Consider the following 22,264-nt stretch of genomic DNA (forward strand, 5'->3'; position numbering starts at 1 on the left):
TACACCTTTAGAAATACAAGAACATTTTAAGCAGGGGTGTAAAAAGCACCACTCTCCAGAGCTCTTCCCTCAGCAGTAGTAGCTGGAGGTGTTGAACATGTCCTTTTTACAGCAGGTTGCCAAAATTTATCCATTTTCTGTGAGTCAATTTAACAGCACTCAGATGCTGGGCATCTGAATAATGGGAAAAGCAGCTTTCTCTTAGCCTTTTTCAAGTAATACATCATAGTATTAAATTCTTGCTTCTACTCACAGGAATGATGAGCGTTTCCCAGAAAAAAAGGCAACAGCAGATTTTATCAGCCTTCAGAAAAACTGGCAAAACATACCCAGTGATGACCAGACTGGAAAGGCAAAATGTATTTCCGTCTAATAAAAGAACAGATGCAAATACTAGATTGTCCAGATACAGCAGTGAAATTAAAGTTATTCAGGAAAAAAAAAATTGAAGTATTCAGCTTGTAGAGAAAGAAAAACAAGAGATACATAGAATTTAATAAAGTCATTATGCTGAAGTCCACTTATTGACCTGCTCTAGTCAAAATATCTGCCTGTTTCAAAAGTCAGAAAAAGTAGAAAACAGGGGAAAAAATAGAAACAAATCTTGCTAACTAGTTTAAGAAATTGAAAAAAAAATTTATAAAAAATTGCAATGCTACAGAAATGGCAGAAATGGATTATTATAGAGCATTAAGAATTTGAGGTACATCTGAAACCTGGTCTGTATATTGACATTTCAAATACATTCCTCATCTTTTTCTGCCAGTAATCTCCATTTCTCTGGCATTTCTAGGCTCACTTGCCTAGGCTGGAAATGAAGACCTTAAGAACTTCTGGCAAGTAAGCTGTAACGCTACCTTCCTACTGATGAGTTTATAAACTCAACCAATTCCAAAGCAAAACTAAGTGACTAAATGTTTTTTCCCCAACTACTAAGTGTATAGTTAACAATGGAAACCTCCCTAGGCTTTCCCTGGGCAGATACATCAGCCCCAAACCTATTTAAACTTCTGACAATTAGTTCCAAAATACTATAAAATGGAAAATTGTTTGACTTTCCAATAAGCTTTTTCCTTCTTACTGGCCATAAATATTGTGTCCAAGTAGCAGATAGCACTTAAAAGTCCTATCTACCTTTACAACTTATACAAAGTTGTAAATGGGCATGGAAAAAAGCATTTCACAAGAAAAGGATTTTAGCTCCTTGGCACTCCAATACACACACTGAATAGTAGAGCTAAGCTTAGGGACACTTTGAATATTCATAAAATGGGAATCTCTGATGAATTCCACAACATTAATCTGGATCAGTCCAGATTAATGAACACCATGAAGAGAACTTTTTCAAAACACAGCCTAGGGAAAAAAAATGTTACAGTAACTATTGTGTTTCATATTTACTTCTGATCCTATACAAAAGGATCAAACAGTCAAAGAACTACAAGAATTTCAGAAATTAAAATATTTTGTTAGTGGAATCAAGGCCACTGCTTCATTTACAGAATACTGCAAACATGCAAAACAAACAAAAAAAAAAAAGGTTAACAATTCTATCAGCTATAAGAAAATTAATTTCATCTACTGGTTGCATGCATATCTCCCCTCTCCCACCACCACCTCTGCTCCAAGATACAAATGGTTCTGGATTTTGAAGTTATTTTGTCAGTTCCTTTGAAAAAAAACACCCTGCTAATCCAAAAAGCTTTAACTGATTTCACTGAGCCAAGAGCAGGCCTGGGTCTTGTACTGTAAGCTACTGCTTCCTTTGCTCAGGTGGCAACAGAGCATCTCCACTGGGAGTTTGGATCCTGACATTCATCTCATGCTCCCTCGTGTGAGAAAAGCCTGGCACAGATTAAGCAGAACCTTGCCACAGCACAAGGCAAGAGGCAAAGGTGTCTCTGATCCCCAGCATCTCTGCACCTCTGGCAGATACTGCAGTTTCTCCAGAATGAGAGGGAGCCAGCAGTTTTGTCTACAAGTCCAAGATGGGGGAAAGCAGTAAGAGGAAAATTAGCTTTTCTACAGTATGGATATAGAAATTTAGGTTGTAATAAAGGAAATAAAAAGGAAACTGGCAATTCTCAGTGTTATATTAGCATTCTTTGGAGCTTGTTCTAACTGCTGTAGTTACACAACTGGACTGTAGTTTCCCAATCTACAGATTTACTGACTCACTACAGGGTGAAGCCTCCCAACATCAAGCATTCCAATCAAGAATTATTACTGTCTTTTTAGAATTATGACAGAATCATGCCTAGGAATATTAAACCACCCAAGATTCCCCACACTGGAAAGCAGTATCTAGATTAGTGAAATATTATTCCTCTGCAGGCCTGGAGCAGACTTCACTTTCCTCCATTACTTCTGTTTGAGCTGAGTGCTTCCCTCTTTTTTCTGTAACATTAAAAACCAAAAGGAAAAAAACCCTGACAACAAAAAATCGAGAGCATTTGCCAGTTTATTTCTAAAAGCAAACATAAGACTATGCAACTCCACCTGTCAGGGTTAAGGCTCTTTAGCATAAATTAAGTGGGAAGGAAGCTGACCAGTAAAAGTCATTAAAATAAATTTCTAATGAAAGGTTGCACTGTTGCTTCACTAAGTTACTAGATGAATATCCAAGATCTTGGCAGGCATCCTGATCCACTGGCTCCTGCTGGATGCCCCCCAAATCTTGAAAGAGGTGATAAAGCAACAGAAACCCCTATTTCTCAAGAGAATAATCTTTCTGCTTCTTCCAAGATATTTCACTCAAGGCTAGGCTCAGATGGAAAAGCACCTTACCCCAAAATTGAATAATCCTGATGTGCGCAGTGCCAAACTTGCCTGGATTACAGTTCAGCTGCAGCAGGGTGGCTCTGTCATGAAGAAGGACAGTGAAAGCCTCTGTGTATTCCTCACCAGGCATAAGCAGACAGGCTAACAGCTAATGCACATCAGTTGTGTTCAGAGCAGCTTTTACATCTTCCCTGCCTCAGCCTTCCTTGAGATGAATGATCAACGACCCACATAGAATGACTACTGGTTTTTCTTTAACTTCACACTTCTGAAGCAAAATGTTTTTGTAGTGCTGGATTTCCTGACTGCAATGCAACAGTTCTGCATCAAAGTATGCTTCAGAGCACAAAAATCAAACAAACCCCTAAAAAATTTGACACACCTTTGAAAACACTTTTCCTATGCATACAGCTTCATTTGTATTAGAAAGAGATCTAGTGTTACACCATAGATTCATCTGTTTCAACCTTGTGTTACAATTTAGGAAACTTGTACCACAACTGCTTTTCTTGGTCAGCTGGCAGTGGCAGATAGTACAAAAGGAAATATCCATAGAAGTGTCATAGCATGAAATTCTCATGACTGCACACATTTCTCTTCACAGTTGGCACTTCAGCAGTTCAGGGCTTCAGCCACCCTGCACTGCTCTTGTCAAGAGACAAGGATTCACAGGTTTAAATTGCTTGGTGCCACTATCAGAAATATAACTGCTGCATCACAGCAACAACATGGCAACACCTCATGCTGATGGCAGCAGCTCCCATATTGACAGAAAGAGGATCAAATTCTGGATTTCTCTTTTGGGAAGTATACGAGGCAGGTAAGTGCAGCTTTCTCTGAAACCTGCATCCATTGGAGAAGCATAAACCATTAACTTGTGAAGCCTGGCAGAATGTCAAAAATAAAATAATTTTTTTAAATAAAGAGAAGTTAATCATTAGCATTGGCTCTAAACAAGTCAAAGTCCTCACATTTTAAATGGCCGTGCCAGTGGGAAAACTTGAACTTTTCTACCAGGACAGCAGCCTAAGCTTTTAGCTGGGATGAACAACAAAGGGCTTTTGGTCACCTCAAGTAACTCCAGCAACACATCTGGTATGAATAAACTTCAGAACAGTTTGCTACAAAAACTGCTTCAGTTAGTACAAATATTCTTCAGTAGGTTTAGTAAGCCTTTGAAACCACTGCTTGTGAAATACCGATAAGCAGTATATTGCTCACACCTGGACGAACAGAAGAGGAAAATGCATTTATTTCTTCTCAGACTTTATTTTATTAGTTATCTTCTAAAAGCTTTTTGGATGTGGGTTTGGGTTTTGGTTTTTAGTACATTTTTGGTGAAGTTTTTTCCATTCTTTTTTTTTAATAATTATTTTTCGCCATATATATTGTTTTTAGAAATAAAATATTCATTCTAAAGGGAAGTTCTAAGAGAACAAAACAGAAATTGTATAGCTGGTGTACAGGTGGGGATCTTAGGATTGGAGAAATTAAGAAAGCGGAAAGAAAATAATAAAGACAAAAACCTAGCTGCAAATACATCACTTCAGAAAATAGAAGTATATTTTGATTACTTCCTAAAGAGTGGTTCAAAATGAAGCATTTAACCTAAAGAGTGACAATACTCTTCCACACAAAAAACAATTAACTTAAAACTGTTTTTTTTTCATTTTCTTTCCTATACTAATCTTCCACAGCAATTGACCCTGTGATTACTGTCTGTAAAGAACTAGTGGTTTCTAGGTATTTTACTGCTTAGAATAAGTGCAAGCCATCTGACTTGTTATCAGCTGAAGCAGAAGTCTTAAACCCCTTGCTGTCTCCACTGTGCCAGTGAAGATCTGGAGAGGACACAGAGTAGGCATGGATCTAAATGACAGCTTAGCCATCATTTTGTGTCACCATTCACAAACAGACTACTTAAGTTGCCATGTTTTAATCAATGCATCTTTGAAAAAACTAGCTACAGATCAAAACACATGCTAAGACCCTCTGTGGATATTATGGGGAATTCTGCAAGAAGTTTAAAAGGGCTGGTGTCCAAAATGCTGAGAAAAACAGTAAGAATACAGGAATACAGACAGGAGCCCTTCATGTCAGTCCCTCAGAAGACTGAGGACACCAGCATTCTTCCAACAGTGCCTAACATTTAGTAGATTTAATAATTTCCCTATCCTTTAGCCTGAAATCTAAGCTCATTTAAAAGCTAAGTGCTCCAAATCCGAAGAGGATTTTCACTGCATCGTCTGCAGCATTGAACCACAGAATCATAGAAGGGTTTGGGTCAGACTGACCTTAAAGATCATCTTATTTTAGCAATCCTGCCATGGGCAGAGACACCTTCCACTAGACCAGGCTGCTCAAAGCCCCGTCCATCCTGGCCTTGAAAATATAAAAAACATTTATACTACTAATGAAGGAAACATCTGGGGCTATGATTCGACAAAAAAAAATGCCTTTTCATTTTAGTCCCTCTGTCAAACTCTATCAGACTGCAAGGCAAAGTGTGCATTTGGATAGCCTATGCAAAAATATCAAGTGGCTCAAGTGCTACGACTCTCAGCCTAGAGAAGCAGCAACTCTCTGTCCTGCCTGTGGTAAAGAAATGTCTACATGTTCCTCTCACAGGCTTTCCTAAGAGACAACAAAACAAAGGAGACAATAAACAAAAAATTGACAATAGAAGAATAAGAGGAACACAAGGGACACTGTCTTCTAAGACAGAGTCCTACAGAAACAGTACCTTAGTAATTCAAGAGATTATCCATTATGCTAGCAACTGCCTGTAAAGTGATAAAGATTTATTATGAAGAAGACACCAATGTTTATCTTTTTAACTAATATAAAGTAACTGGAGAAAATGTATATTGCTTGTATTGTGCTAGGCATCACTTCTTGTGTATGTGCTCATTAACGTCGCCTAGAAAATTAGCTTGAAGAAACTGGAACATCTTATACGATGATTTTATTAAACAATAAGCAAAAAATAAAATTCACTTGTTTAAATTAAAACCTCCCTTTAGTATTACATTTCTTTTCCATATGATTTTGTTTTGCTTTTAGCAACATCAGAATTAAAGCAAACTCATCCAAAAAGTAAAAACTAAGTAAAGAACTCCACTTCTGTATGAAGAGAGTTTCACAATATTCAGGTACCATTACTCCAGGTTTCCTCACCAGCTCTAACTGCTGGATCCTCACATTGCTCTACAAATTCAGATTAAAAATGTCTCTTGACCTGCTGGCTCACTTTCCTCTGGGTGATTTTTCAACTCTAAAATAAGTTCACTAGCCCACAGCTAATCATATGAAGTCAACAGTACTGACTGTAAGCATATTAGAAGCAAATTAAACACAGACAAAATCTAAGAAACAAGGACTTGTGTAATTTCTTCCCGCTAGTAAAACATGCTTGCAGACAGATGCAAAACTGCATGTGCCTACAATATATCAGGCAGGTATTTAGTACTGGATTAAAAGGTCTATCTCATAGTAGAATTAACAACAAAACATGAAGAGTTTCCAAAAAATACAAAACACGAAGTCTGAAACCTTTATGGGGTAAGGGACTGGAAAGCAATACTCAATTCCCAGCAACATGCATGTGGTTTAAACCACTGGCACTTCTAGAAGTTCCTCAGTGAGGTCAGATTAACTCCTCAGATCTACCACACAGGATTTCACTGTCTTGCTGAAAATAATTTTTTGGTCATGAAAGACCACCTGAACTCAGTTCAGGCTAGTCCCACTCATTTTTTGTTACATATTTTAATTTTGATTCACAGAACATGAGCTTCTTTACAGCTGTCTACCTGTCAGCAAACATCATCACACCCCAAAGCCCAGTGAAACGTGTTTCTGGCCAGCATTACAGACAGAATGCACACCAAGAACTTCCATTCAAGTGAATTCCTACACAGGAAGCCTCTTGTTCAAATCAAGCATATGGGACTAAAAGTCATTGATGCAGAATGAGGTCTAAAATGGTTATATGACTAAGATCTCTTAAAAGTGTTCAGAGTAAAACAGATCTTAAAATTGTAAGGTGTTAAAACAAATTGCAGCTTCTTTCCATGCAGTTATGTCAGGTGGGTAGACAACCATACCACAGAGCATGAAAAAAGCAAAGAGAAACTGTGAAGTTTTCTAGATTTACAGCAGTGCTTAAAAATATTAAAGAGAATTATCTATAAGCAGTTCAGTGGTTTAAAAAAGCAGCATATTTTCAGAATAACTACCATGCACTACTAAAACAGGTGCTTGGTTACATTTTGGTGTGTTCATATTGACTTATTTACGGGGTATTTTCAGACCCAAGAATAGGAATCTCCATGCACCCAATACTAAAGCAAGGGAAATTCAGTTGCAGAAATACATTCAAGACACCCACGTGATTTTAGAGATATTTCCAAACACTGACTCAGATACTCCCCTGAATCACATCTGAGCTTTCAGTTGGGTTAAGCACCTGAAAAGCTTTTTTCTTGTTTAAAACATTACTTATAAACTAGTTTTCAGTTAAAAAGGTACTGCAACTTCTACCATGAGTGAGGAACTCCAGTGATATCAGACCTTTTTCAGAATCAATTTAATGCACTGCTCCAAGTGCCCAGTCTTCTCCATGTTTTCCTTTCTGAATACCAACCTTTTCCAGACCCTCAGATAAACTGGGGACTCAATGCTCCATTTGAAAACATTAATTCCAGTTTCATCACAACTACAGCAAGTAATAAATGCAGCAAGTACAGCTTGGGTTTGCATTTATGGATGTGAGGCAGGATGCATTTATCTCAAGTGTGATTAAAATCTCTGCCTAGATTAATCATTACTGTATCCCTGAAATCAAACTGCAAAACTTGCAACTGTTTGCTGAACCAATATTTAATGGCGTGTTTTAGAAGCCTGCTGTGCCAAAGCCCCTGATGTTTGCCTGAAACTTTAGGGCCATCACTGTTGCTCCCTCACAGTTCTGTCCCCAAAGAACAAGCCAATAAGATGCAAAGGTCTCAGAAAAAGCCAGCAGCATTCACCAGAAAAATTGCCACATTGTGACCTACTCATTAAGACAGCTTGTAGTCACACAATAGTGCTGCCTCTACGAGAGCAGAGATTAGAAAAAAATAGTAATTACCTAATAATTGGAGAGGCACAAAGTTTCGCTAAGGTTATCTAGCAAACTTCAAGCCCTTTCAGACTCAGCACACTATTACGCATCGTGGAACGCAATGTACCACAGGCCACTCTAGAAGCAAATGAATAACTGGCAAAGCAAACTAAGTGCATGTTAAAATGATGCTACTTCAAATAAACTTCATCTGTACAATACAGAATGGAATAGCTGTACTACTCTGAAGTCCCAAATATTTTTAAATATTAATAGGAAAACACGTGCTGAATAGCACGCTCACTGAAAGCAGCTGGGAAGGAATCTGAAACGCAGCAGGATAAGCTCTCCACATGGAATTCTGCTAAATTCTCTGTTACTTGAGTAACCAACATTAATCAATGTGCTAATGTTTTGTTATCTCTTAGTTCTTATTAGAAATACTACTTTGTGAAAGCCCATCTTTTATTTTATGAACACAAGTGAGAAAACTGTTACACCAACATAAATGCATACTCATTTTATCAGATGAAGGTTCTTTACTCTACAAAGGGGCAAGGTACACATTTTTTGGGTTTTGAAGTATCCAAGCCTACACCTATTTCAGGCTTTTCTATTGGCAGTGCAGAAAAGTAAAAGACCCTGTAAAATTACAAACTTTACTTTATGATAAATAGCAGGTCAAATAAGCAAAGCTCAGTGATTAGACCTGGCTAGAGAACACTCAGCACTTGAACTGGGCATTAATGACCTGCAATGTAATGCAATGTGCACACTAGCAGTGTAGGCATATCCCACTTTAAGACAAAGAAATAAAAAAAGAAGAAAAATAATGCCTGGACAGATGCATTTAATAAATAAAAAAACAAACCAAGAGATGTAATGAATGACAGGATTAAGTCATGCAACACTGAAAGTTTGACAGAACACCTCACAGATTTTTCTTCTACCAGCAACCTCTACAGTGACAGAAAGCATCAAAGAAGTCTGAAAAGAAAGTTAGAACTTCTGCTTCCTTATGAATTACTAGAAAATTCAGCAGCTTCACAGAATGTGACAGAGCTGTTGATAAAAAAATTGTAATTCAACAACATTCATACAAACATCCAAGACTGTGGTCTAGTTATTTGCAGCAAGGAAGATGCTTAATTTTGTACTCTACAAGCAATCATTTTCAGAAGAAAAATATAGGGTTATTAAGGCAAGAAATTACAGTACTGCTGAAAGAAGTGTGCTGTCACTAGGTAAGCACTAATTATGTTATATTATCATATGAAATTGCAATATTCAGTTACTGAATTAAACCTTGACCCCTTCAAAAAAGAGGATGAAATAAAACATTTAAGCTTCACTCTCAAATCTGATGAAGCTATAAGGTGAAGTGAAGCACCTCATCAGTCTCACCTTACTGCTGCAGAAAGATGAATTGTATAGGCTCTTCAGGCAATGCTAGAATTTAAATAAGAACCAGAAAAAACAATAAATGTAATAGCCTTATATCAATTGTCTTTCTTCTGGAAACCACTTATATAATCACCACAGAGGAAAAAATAAACCCATACCCATCATACAGAAGGGACACAGAGTTTAAAGCTATCCTAAGGGAATTTTTATAGCTGTTCTTACAAATTAGCCCTTTTGTTCTATCAATTAGGAAAGCAAACACTTTGCTTGAATTGAGATGACAAGTAATTTTTGCTCTGAACATTGAGAACTGCAGTCTCAGAAGGCTGGGAAAAGCAAAGCAAGTCCAAAACCTACTGTGTTTAAACAGAGATACCACATGAATACAAAAAATAAAATCACAACAGTTCCCTTGCCAAGGAGGAGCAGATGGCAACCCAGAGCAGAAGTCAGTAACTCAATGACAAATCATAAGAAATAAGACCCATCAACCAGTTCTTCACCAGTCCCCACTTTTTTACAGGAGTGGGACTGAACAATTTCACCTGGGCAAGTCCCACTTGCAGAAACCCCAGGCCAGACATGGCTGCCTCTCCCCAGAAGCAGCTGTTCTGCTTGGACTCCCCAGAGACCTTCCACAAGCTGCACTGCCCATCTTCTCACCACCTCCTCCTCTTTCCAGCCACCTATTTTGCACATTGGAAACCCCTCCTGTACAGTGGCTTCCTTTAAAGGGCAGGGCCTGGGGGAAGAGCTGCTCTAAAATACAGGAGGAAATAGAGCTTTTACCCACAAAAAACATGTTCACATACAGAGTCCCTGGTTTGACTTCACCCAGCACACTTCTATGAGCATACATCCTGTTACCAGCAGTGCCCAGGATGGCTCATGTGCCCTTCATACCATACCATATCCCAAATGTTTCCTCACAACTACACAACAGCTGGGCCAGGCTGCATAACAGCAGCTCTCTACAGGAAGAGCTGTTCCTTGTGCCCTTCTCCCCTTACTGTGGGTCTCACAGAGAACTATCTGCCAGAGTTAAATAATTCTGGTCTTAAATGTCTTTTTTAATATTATTGACACAGGTTTCTTATTAACACAAAGCTCAAAGATAAATAATGTTTTGGAAAGAAAATGATAATGCTCAGAAATTAAGTTAAATTTTCCAGTAAGCAATACACTTTTTTTTCCTCTTTCTGCAGTAGCACTTGAATTTTGCTTACTGGACTACTACATGATTGCTCTGTTGTCTGAACTTTCTGTTACTTGGGAAGCTCCTTTCCAGTCATAAACTGCTGAGAAAGCAGGAATACAGCTAAAGAAAATAAAAGCACAAGCTCTGATTTTCAGCCCTCCAAGCAGTGTTAAGTGAATTCTGAGAAATTGTAATTGTGAAACATACTTTGAAATAGAAGAGGTTTAGCTTTAAATGCTGAAAAATGCAATAGCTATTTACTTAAATAATTCTAGATAAGTAAATGCTCATCTGTCCTACTGCAGGGCTGGTTGAAACAAATTACTCCCACTATTTTACAGTCTCTTCTCCATTACCTGCTTTTGAAATGTTTTGCAAGACTGTTTTCAACACTGTAAACATTACAATTGCTTGTAAATTCAATACAGGAGGGAACCCACATATTTGAAATGGCAAAATTCTCAAATGATTCTTGCCTTGATGATCTCTGTAAACTCTGAAATTTGCCAGATGCCCTAATCAAATAAGGAGAGGTTCACTGAATATTCACACACTCTTCTACGATTTTTTTCAAGAACTGAAAATCTGAGCAGGAAGATAACTCAGAGGAAAACCTTGAAAGAATGCAGTAAAATAAACCTTCTTACAAAGCTACAGTTAACTGTAAAGCCTTATTGCTGAAGTAATACCAATATACGGAGAAATATATTGGTATTACAAATATATTGGTATTTTACAGAGTGAAAACCCAAAACTCTGAATCTATAAACCAGATGTAGCTTATGACATCTGATATCAGACTTCCTTCTCTTTGGCTGCTGTAATCATGTTTTTAAATTATGACCTCTGGTAATGTGTCTGATGACTCTGCCTAGGCGCTCAAAATAACTTTGAAAAACTGAGTCAGAGGAATCATTACTCAAGCACAGCATCACACAGAATCTTACCAGCTCTCCAGCTTTTCAGCACAGAAATGAGAAGCCTTGAACTGGTAATTGCATCAATGTAACATAAACCACGTAGCACTGACCCTAAGACCATAAGGCTGGACAGAAAGACAAAAGAACAGAAAATATGTGTCTTCAAAAAAAACCTATCAGTTCTCATGCTCATCCTAACATCTTATTCCTCCAATAGGTCAGGAATCTGTGGTTAACCTGCATTACCAAACATTTTGCCCTTCTCTAGTCATCTTACTGCACCTTAAAAAACAAACCACCAAACCAAAATAATCTAAAAAGCCCCAGGAAGTATCCCCACATCTACTTAATACTAGCCTAAAAGACCCAAACAACATTTCACATCATTAGACTGTAAAATCAAAATCATTACTTCACCTAGTAATTTTGTTCCATCACAACCTACATACACAGATCATCTGTGATCTCATGTTTTGTATTATGCCTTGTTTTGCTGAATTTAAATAATGGAACATGTTGAATGGATTATGACGTGATCTGCACAGAAGAGGATCATCCCAACTCACAGATGTATTAAGATTTATTAACTGAATCTTCCCTTAAGATGAGATTTACGAAAGGAGTCTACTTCCAAAGTTAGGACAACGCAAAATGTAGATTAACAGAACACAAAGTCTGGGTATTTTGGAGTGTTTAGCACAGAGGGGTGCTTCACTTCCCAGCTGCGAATCAGAACAAAGAATTGTTTCTAACCAACTCAAGTGATAGTATAAAGGAAAATGTGGGACTTCTTCGGGAAGCCTTATACTGCTGAGAGTAATAGAGAATGAAAAAGAAAGAAGAGAGGAAGGACATACACTTAAGGATTATAATCTTTAAGTCTGATGTGCTGTTACCTTTCCCTACCTGAAATTTTTGTATGTAAATCATGACCTTACCTTGCCACAATTACAAGAACCATGCTGAATTCAACTATACCTGGCCAGTGACATTTTAAGAGAAAATCCCACATGATGAGATGAACAAGAAAGCCTTGAAGCATTTCCTTGTTTTAGAAGTACTGTTAAGTTGTATCTTCTTTAAAGAACAGAATATTCAGTAGCTTTTATCTTAAAGGACTTCCTCCCACAAAAAAAGGCCCAGTCCTGAAAACAGAACCAGATAAATGTGCCCTCAAAGTACACAAACCACTGAACAATCAAGAACATAATGGTGGGATATAAGTGCCCCTAAAGTTATAAAGAAAAAAACATTTTGGTATTGACAGTAAGAGGGGCCTAACTTCACAAAGCTTATCAACAACTGCCTTATGAAAAACCTCTCTTGGGAAAGCAATGTCACCAACATGAACAATGTTACACCAATAAATCAGCTCCTAGTTTCAACTTCTAAATTAAAACTGTCACTACACGTTAGCAGCACAGGTTCCAGAAGAACTGGAAGAACTGTCTTGCCCACAGCCTATCTCACTTCCTTCTGAAATCAGGGCTTAACAAATGGCAAAACATCAGTCTTTTCAAGAAAAGGACTTGCCTACATTTTAAAATAATAAATAAGTTTAAAAATAGGCTAAGGTAGGGAGAATGTTGTTTAAAAGCCAGCATATTGCTTCCTGACATTTCTAACTCTCCCTATTCAATGAAACTCAAAAACAAAAGAAAGGACATGAGTAAAGCTGGGACTTGGCAAACTCTAGTGGGGAAAGAATAGGAAAGGCCAAAGAAACTACGAAGGAACCGTCACAGGGACATTTCTCTCTCTCTCATGATTTTTCATAGAGTTGCACAGAGAGAAATGTCCCTGTGACAAGGAACAAACAGAAGAATGACAATCTCATCCGTGGCTTTTGTAAGCAACTATGACAGAAACATTTACCAAACTGCATCTTCCTTTCAAGTTTGAGCAACTGATCAAGTTTTCAAAATTTTTTAGGCTCAGGCACTTTCTGACATCATTTGTGACACAATTAGAAATAAGGAATTAGTAAGGTTAACTCTGTTTCAGAAGGAAGCATCCAAAATAAAAGTATCTAACTTAAATCACCAGTTCTTAACTGTGAAATTGCTTTACCCTCTGAAGCCGGGTTCAGTTAAATGACTATGCAACTCTAAAAGTCTCCCAAAATAACCTTTTTTTTTTCCTTATTTTGATAGGATTTAACATTTGTTTCAGTTTTTAGAGCACATAACCTTGAGCAAACCACGAAATCCAGTGCCAAGCTACAGTAAGGATCTAGCCAACAGAAGAATTGCCTCTAGAAGCCTCAGCTCTTCCATTTCCCTTTTATATTTTCACCCTTCTCCATAAAAGTCTCCTGTTCCCAACCATACCACCCCACACAACCTTCTGTGTCAGCTCTGAGCAAACTTTCAACTACTGCAACTACCCAGAACTGAAGAAATGGCGCCACTGTTTCCATTCAGTGAATATTTTTGCTATTTCAGCAACTTATTGTATCTTGAAAACAGGCCTGACAAGTGTATGGAGTAGACTCCTGGGATATTCATACAGCATGGGATGAGGAGCAAGAAGGGACAAGGAGCAATGGCCACTGCTAATTTAGCTCACAACATCAGACACAGCCTCCACAGCCCTCAGAGTGCTTAAGGCCTACAGCCACCCCAACTGTTTGGACAAAAGACTCCCTGCCAAGTTGCCAGCTAACAAATATGCTAGGAAAGCATCAGTAAGGGCTTCTTGGTATGAAAATAGTAGTCCTTTCCCCTAAAAGCTTTTCTTGCTTCAAAAAGAAATGCATTGATTTTGAATGGTACAGAAAAGAGTCAGCACATTACACAATGGTATACCACATTTTCATACATGAAAACTCTAGGAATTTAATTGCTGTGGTTTATCAAGCTGGCCAAGGATTACAAGCTAGCTATGGAAGAAACCCCTATCTGCATCTTCCATCCTCACAAAATCTAACGCCTTGATTCAAGCAAATCTTGATTCAAGTAAATCTTGTAGAGAAAATGATAAATCTGGAAACAGATGCTGGGCAAGTTCAGATTCAAAAGAAAGAAGCATCAACAGCAAGAGAGATTATTTAAAAACAACAACAAAAAACACAGACTGGATTTTCTATCACTGAAAGCATTAAAATCAAGACTGAATTTACCCCCAGCTTTCCTTGGAAAGTATATTCTAGTTTAAACAGGAATCAATTCAGGAAGCACTAACAGCCCGTGCAGCACAGACCAGGCCAGACTGTCAGTCGCCCTTAGCAGCTATACAGTATTTGACACCATTAAAGTTCAAAAATTCATACTCCAGAAAACTACAGTTTAATTTTTGTTAACATTTCACATAAAATACAAATACACCTTGAATATTTCTTTCAAAAGAGGCAATTTGTGAAGGAGCACAAACAGACAGTGAGAAATTTGTTTACAATTTAAAAAACAAAATTTACTTTCCAAATGAAATGGTGACTGAGCCAACTGAGTAGTTGGTTGAGCTCCTAAACACTGTTTTTTCAGCCAGTTACTCCCTCACACTGCTCAAAAAACAATATATCCTTTACTATTGGTGATGTTTGCACAACGTGAATGAAATAAAATCCAAAATAGGGCAGTTTGCAGAGAGGGACCCATCTCCTGAGTAGAGCTCACAGAAAATAAAGTAAGCTTCTCTTCAGTACTACTCAGAGTTACCAGCATAATAAAATAATAGCAATAAAATACCAACTCTTTCCTGACTATCACTTATCATTTTAGCCTTTAAGTCAAAGTACATTACCATAACTTGCAATGTGTAGAATGAAAAAAATTGCACCACCTGATTTTAAACCAGTCTGGATTAGATTAAGATTTGAAGGAAGTCAGAAATTATACGCCCTTCCGTCTGGGGCCATAATGTTTCCAAAAAATATTTAACGAAAAGCAAAGCGACAGTTTCCAAATGTATGAATAAAATGGATCATATGTTCGGCAGAGAACACAGATCCCATGAGGACACTGCACCTCAAAGTGAGCTCAAAAACAGTACACTGGTTTAATACAGTATCTGCCTAACATACTGTGCATTATGTAGTATATACACACCAGAAGTAATTTTCTTGCCATCTACAGTCATTAGATTGAGTGAAAAATATTCATACACACATCTCATGAATTACTGGAACCCACCAATGTATAAACCAAGTCTATCAACAATATTCTAAAAGCTCAACAGAAACATAAATTTCACTATATTGACCATATTCATTGTATTTTAAAACTGCCTAAGTGATTTTGAAACCTAAAATCAAGTTCTCGGTGCTTCGGAAAAAGTTTATCCAAACATGAGCCACCATCAGTTTACATGGCTACAGAGACAGCTACTTATACATTAAATCTGACACATTCAAGATGCGGAATTTCTTCAGCACTGAGAAGAGCAACATAAATAGTGCACTGTATGAGAACTGCCTCAGTAAAAGGAAGTTTTTAAAACTGCTGGCCAAGCTAATGGAATCAGGTGACTCAAAGTAATACTTCAAATACCAAAAAGGTCTTCCTGAGATACTTAGACAAGTCACAGATGAGTTGCTGGTGCATGTTAACTCACACCTACACAAGTAGAGATGCTTTCATCAACCAGTATAGTAAACAAATACTGTTGATTTAGAAAGAGGACGCTTTCAGATAGGATGGGCTAATTTTGACAGTTGCATTAGCAGCAGATACTGTTGAAGAACTGAACAAAATTTAACTTCCTGTCTTTTTTTTTTTTTTTTTTTTTTTTTTTTTTTTTTTTTTTTTGGCGTGTAAAATCACAGCTTACTATTAAGAGACCGCGCAGCGCGGACTCTGGGCTCCCACCGCAGTCACGGCACAGCCGGCCCCGGACCGAGGGGGGAAGCATCAGCTGCCCTGACGCGCCGGGGCGGCGGGGGCCGAGCGGGCCGGGGCGGCGGGGCCGGGACCGCGGGGCCCGCCGGTGGCCGAGGCCTCTCCCAGCGCCCGCCGCTCCCGGCTCGGCGGCAGCGGGGCAAGGGGCGCCCGGGCTGCAGGAGCAGCACCCTCGGCCTCCGGCGGCTCTTGGACACTACGATCATTCCGCCGAGGAGTGGGGGCGGAGGGGCCACAAACACGGCAGAAAAGCAAACTTTCCCCCGTCCCGGAGTCGCCGCTGCTCCGCCGAGCCCCGAGCAGGGCCCGGGCAGCGGCGCCGAGGCCCGAGCGCGGCGCTCCCCCGTCCGTCCCGCGGCCGGGCACGGTGCGGGAAGGACCGGCCCCCGCCCCGGCACGCAGCCCGCCCGCCCAGCCGGGACCCCCGCCCGCCCAGCCGGGCCCGCCGGCGCAGAGGGCGCCCCGACCGCGGAGCTGCTCACCTTGGTGGCCATGGCGCTGCCGGCGCGGGCTGCGCTGCCGCTCTGCGCTCCCTCCCTCGCTCCGTGCCGCGGCTGCTCGCCCGCTCGGCCGCTCGGTCGGTGTGTCCGGCCCGCCCGCCGCCGCTGGGCCGCGCAGGCGGCTCCTCCTCAGCGTCCCCGGCCGCCGCCGCCGCCGCCTGGGGGCCGCTGTGCGGCTCAGCAGCCAAGCGCCGGCGCTGGGCAGGCCGAGGCTGATGTGGCCGCGCCGCGATGCCCGCGCCTCGGCCGCTCTTTCCGCCGGCTCGGCTCGGCACCCGGGCCACTGGCGGGGCTGTTTGCCCGCAGCCCTTCCGTCAGCGCCGGGGGAGGGAGGCACCCGCCGCGCCGCGCCGATCCCGGGGGAGCCGCCCCGGCCGGTCCCGGGGGCGATGGGGGCGGGCGGACGGACCGACCTCGCCCACCCCCCATGCCCTCAAGGGCTTTGATTTGTAGTCAGTTCGGCTTCAAATTCTCGTTCGCGTGGGGGAGAGAGCCCTCAGGAAAGCGGTATGTGCCCCTCGGATGCCTTTGAACGGAAATTTCAAAGCAAGGAAGGCAATTTTTCCCTCGGCTAGGCTCCATCCACGGCTGCCAGGGCGGTGTACGTCGTGCCTGACCTGTTTCGGCCGGGCCTTGGTGTGCAGCAGTTAGCAGCAGCAAAAAGCACCAAGGAGATAGCTGCTCAAGGTCGGCAGCGTTCCTGTTGGGCACTCTATGACCATCTCATAAAAAATACCTACGACCTCACTTGACTTCCAGCCTGCAGGAGAGATGAGGTGGGAGGCTAAATCAAAGGGAATTTGAAAATACTGTAGCAGTGATCATGCAAGGTACTGCATCATCCAAAAAGTGCAGCTTCTTTAGCTGCACCCCCATTTATAGTGGTTGGCCTGGAATCAGGAGACTTCCTTTCTGTGGAAGGAAATACACAGTGTAATCACCAGGGACGCCGGGGAGAGCCCTGGGAGGCAGGTGAGCTGTAGGGAAACTGCATAAATGTCTACATCTATATTTCCTTGCCCATAGAATTACAAGCTTTTTTTCTGCTATTGGTATAGTTTCACAGTGAGAGCTTTATTAAAAGAGTTTTTTACATTGGAAAACATTTTCCTAGTTGGACCTGTGAAATAGTTTCCATGGAAAGTGAGGATGAGGAAATAAGAGGAAGCTGGCTGTTCATTTGCCACCACTTTTTGAGTGATTGAACTGCTTAACTTCAGAAGTTTTCAAACTCATTTGCTTATGTTTTAGCTTTTCCAGAATTCAATTAAATACAACATTTCCAACTTCCTACTCTCTGTAACAGCAGTACCTAAAGTGAAACCTTTCTGTGTGGCTCATAAGTGGCATTGTAGGAAACCACCTTAAAGATGAGCTATTGTATTTAACATCAGTTTTGCCATGTGGTCCATCAATAGACTGGCATCTCATATACCTTACAAGCAAAACTCACTGAAGGTAACTTCATTTCTGTACTAAGACACCCTGTTCTTCCACTTTCTCAGCAACAATCTTTCCAACATGGCATATTTTGATCCAGCCCTTTGGTGAACATCTTATAAAAAGGGGAGAGGTATGAAACCCAGAGACCCAGCACTGTATCCTTTAGGGATCCCCAGCTGATAGAACTGTGAAGCACCCTCTATCCTTTCTCCAGATGCTGCTTTGCTATGTGAAATATGATAAACTTGTGGCTTCAGCATAAGCTTGAGTCTGTGTCATTTTTTACCTGTGGTCAGCACAGCTGCCAGAAAAGTTTAATATGCAGCTGCTACCCAGTGTGCTTTAGCAGAGCTCTGCTTGCCATCTGGGGAATGAAGAACACAGTCATGATTTGTTCAGCCTCTCTGTGTGCTTAAAGCCTCCACTTCACAGTTTTCCACTGTGAGGTGTTCTTGAAAATAAGTCTTACTTGACAAATTTGAGGGATGAAGGAAAGATTACTGTTTCTTTCATTCGAGAGAACATCCTGAGAAAAAAAAATATTTTAAATGGGATCTTTCCAATACTGTTTGCAATTAATTGCTGTTAATTATTGTCTCAATGAAGATATTCTCAGGAATCCCTTTGGATTGCGAGTAAACATATCTCTTAGCAGTAAGCTTTATTATTTCTTAATACAGAGAGCCAGATACACACAAATTGCTAATGAAACCACCCAAAATTTCTCAAACTTCCAAAATTAGTTACTTTTCTGCTACCAAGCTGTGTCCTAGTTAATTAGGACTGGATGTTTGCTTAACATTAGACATAAAAGAAATCTCAGTGGCTTCAGTGGGGTTGTTTACATATCTAAGCATTTGGTAGTTTTGAAGTATAGTGCTCTGTGCCAAGCTTATCAGCTTTCAAACACAGTTGACTAATTATTCACTTTGTACTAAAGCCCCAATGTATGCTATTATAAATATCTCCACCTCAGAAAAAAACAAACAGTAACAGAAGAAAATGCCTTACCCTGCACATAAGTGACTTCTCTCTACAGATTTTTACTAGGTGTGTATTTTTGCAGCTAGGTGGTCTGCAGTGGTTCCTAGTAACTCAGAGTTCACAAAGAAGTGATTGTCTGCAGAGCCTCATCAAATGAAAAGCTCCTGCCAATACTGCTATGCAGATTTTTAAAACTAAAGATGGACTCTGAGAAGAGATACGGAGAACATTTGCTGAATATGTTCTCTGTTCAGCAAAGCCTGCCTGTAGCTTCAAGCTCACAGGAAGTCAGTGACCTTGTATGTTTTGACTTATGCAAACTTGGTGGGGAATGATAAAGAAACAGTGTTCTTCAAATAACCTTCAAACTGAAAACCATCTGGTGGAAGAACTACGTTTTGTGTTTATAAGTTACTGTCCTCTGGAGCTCCTTGAGTTGGTGCACCTTGCATTTGTTCCTGCTGGGAGCCTGTGCCCCTAGCTGTACCTGGGTGAGTGAGGTGACCCTGAGGCATTTACCTCAGCTCTGGAGGCATTTTCAGCAACAATTATCACTAGTGGCAACAACTTCGCAAATAGAGCAGGCTATCAAATACATGTTTTTGGGAAATCTTTGCAGGAGGCATACAGAGATTATATTGTCCTAGGTCTTTTTTTTCAAAGGTGTTTTATAAAGTAAGAAGTGATTTTTTTTTTCTTGGTTGAAAGCCTAACAATGTAGTGTGCATGATAACATCAGTTCCACACTAAATGCTTTTAGTTCAAGATTTCTAACTGCATTAATCAGGAAAGCCTAACAATGACTAGGAAGAAATTACAAAAACATTCCAACTATTTTTTATTCCTTTTAATTATCATGTTTACCTTAGCCACCTGATACACACTTCTTGTTTTAAGAGGGAGTAGAGATTTTTCACGTTTTCAAAGCCTCAAAATAAAATTTATTTGGTTTATGAATCTAAAAGAGAAGTACTGTATTCTTCATCTTCAGAAGTCATATCTGCACACCTTCACCCACTCCTCCCCAAGAGGTTCTTTGGGCATCATGTTTCCTCTCAGCTGAACAGCAGTTTCTTTCAGAATTGTGTTAACAACATTTCTTCAATGTTTCTGAGAAGTTTGCCAGATAGCAATATAAAATATTGCTTCCTCCTATCTTCTGTATCCTTCCCTCCCCCAGATTTGGACAGAAAATGATAGGAGCTGCCACATGTATGAAATCTAGTGTTATCTGCACAGAGCAGGAAGGGAGCAGTTGCTGAATCCTATTTGTGCACCGCTCTGTACAGCAATGTCCAGTGGCATCACTTGCAAATGTATCTGAAAAATACATTTAACAGAATGTATTCTGAGGAAAAAAAATTACTAATATTTTCCTTTGTTTTATGCTGGGAGCTTTTGGACACAAAGTACATGAAATCTTGAATCATATGGCATTTGCAGGAAAGCACGATTTTACCTCTCATTTACTCAGAACTGTGCCTGGCAGTTCAAAATTGTGCTCAGGAGATTACAGACATGCTTTCCAATCTTACTCTGCACCTGGTGCTGGAAGATCACTGTAAAAACAGTAAGGCAGCCAGTACCATTGGATTTTAGGTCCAGACTTTCCTGGAAAAGCTGCTTTAGAAAATTGCACACAAAATTGCACCCAAATTCCTGTGAGTTTTCAGTCTCTGAATTTCTCTCTGAATAAGCAGTTCTAAGAAAAACTGTGCTTCATGCATTTGATTGTGAATTAAGGATTTTATCTTAGAGCTGATAATCCAATACCATTATTATCTGAACTGTGGCATATAATGTGGGACCTTTTCAAGGTAAATTCTGGTTTTACATAGTTATATTTCTAATAAGAATATAGCCAAGACTGGTTTTGTGCTGCATATGAATATGCTGTTTCCTTTACACTATGGGAAAAGTGCAATACCATGCCATGCCAAATTCTTTACTCTTAGGGTGTTGGGGTGTTTTTAACACATCTTTGTGAAGCTAACAGTTCAAAGTCATGGTGGACTCCCCAGATTCAGTTTTCTGTTAAAAATTAATAAAAAAAGCTTCTTTCATGGAAGATGTGAAAATGCTACTCAGATACTCAAAAAAAAAAAAAAAAAAAAAAAAAATAGAGAGAGAGAGAAAGAAAGAGTGGGTATTCCAGAGACAAGATGTTGTTAGATGTTGTTGCAATGCGCTTTCAGACATGGTCAATTTTTTGAAAGCACGTTTTTTTTTTCCGCTTTTGTGAAGTTGATTGCGAAGGTCATGTTTTGGTGTAGCTTTGACCACACTCAAGGGGGATGTATGGATTATATACCTAGTGCAGATCCTTATGGATGAGCACCATGGCTGCAACAGTTTGGAGCTTGCTTGGTCATGATGATCTATTCTTTCTTTAGATAATAGTGGGGGAACCAGCTTTTTGTCCCTTTTTTCCTTAACTGTAACCAATGTTTTGAGCAATTCTGATATTCTTTTTCTCACTTTTCGTCAGAATAATCAGTGATGGATGTATGTAATTTTAAGTAGTATAAGCTTTGAGAGAAATTATAAAAAAAACATTATTTCTTGTGCAAGGGATAAAACATTTCTTAAAACACCTGACGCTAATAAAATTCTTACTTCTATGCATTCCCTTCTCAGCTGTACACTGTTTGGTATTATAGATGTTTACATCTGAGATGGGATACTTGTACCTGCATACGTCATGCACTTTTAATGCTTTGCATTTAGATTTCTTGTTCATGTTCTATGTTCATTTGTGTTTCAATGCAAGGGCTGCTGGGATCAATAGGTTTTGAATTCAGCTTTCCTGAAAAATAGAATACAGTTCAGTAAAAAGTATATTTTAAAAGGGATAAATATTTCCATTTTTCTTCTTGCTAGCTTTAGTAAAAGTGACATACCACTAGCACTATTGATTCTTACCACTATTGACCCTTTCCATCTGGAGTGCTGTCTGCCTGTGGCTTATTTCCATTTTTTCTGTTATGGTGGAAGGGCTGTGCCAGCTGCTGTGCCCTCACATCTCAGGGGACTGCAGTTTCAACAAGCAAAGCAATAGGAGTGTGATCCACTATGTATTCACCTAAATGTACAAG

The 22,264-nt window shown here is 39.8% G+C and overlaps 1 protein-coding gene across 2 annotated transcripts in view; it reads right to left on the reverse strand.

The window, feature by feature from the left end:
* The window catches only part of SNX9 (sorting nexin 9), a 61,338-nt gene extending 44,469 nt beyond the window's left edge, over positions 1–16,869 (reverse strand). Inside the window, exon 1 of one of the 2 annotated variants that reach the window (XM_021532100.3) lies at positions 16,725–16,869. In XM_021532100.3, the coding sequence (XP_021387775.2) occupies positions 16,725–16,736 (12 nt within the window). In that variant the 5' untranslated portion in view covers positions 16,737–16,869. The remainder of the gene's footprint in view (positions 1–16,724) is intronic. The other variant, XM_021532099.3, reaches the window with a different exon arrangement.
* Between the last annotated feature and the right edge of the window lie 5,395 nt (positions 16,870–22,264).

The sequence above is a fragment of the Lonchura striata genome, chromosome 3 (genome assembly GCF_046129695.1).
Source record: "Lonchura striata isolate bLonStr1 chromosome 3, bLonStr1.mat, whole genome shotgun sequence".
Lineage (NCBI taxonomy): Eukaryota > Metazoa > Chordata > Aves > Passeriformes > Estrildidae > Lonchura > Lonchura striata.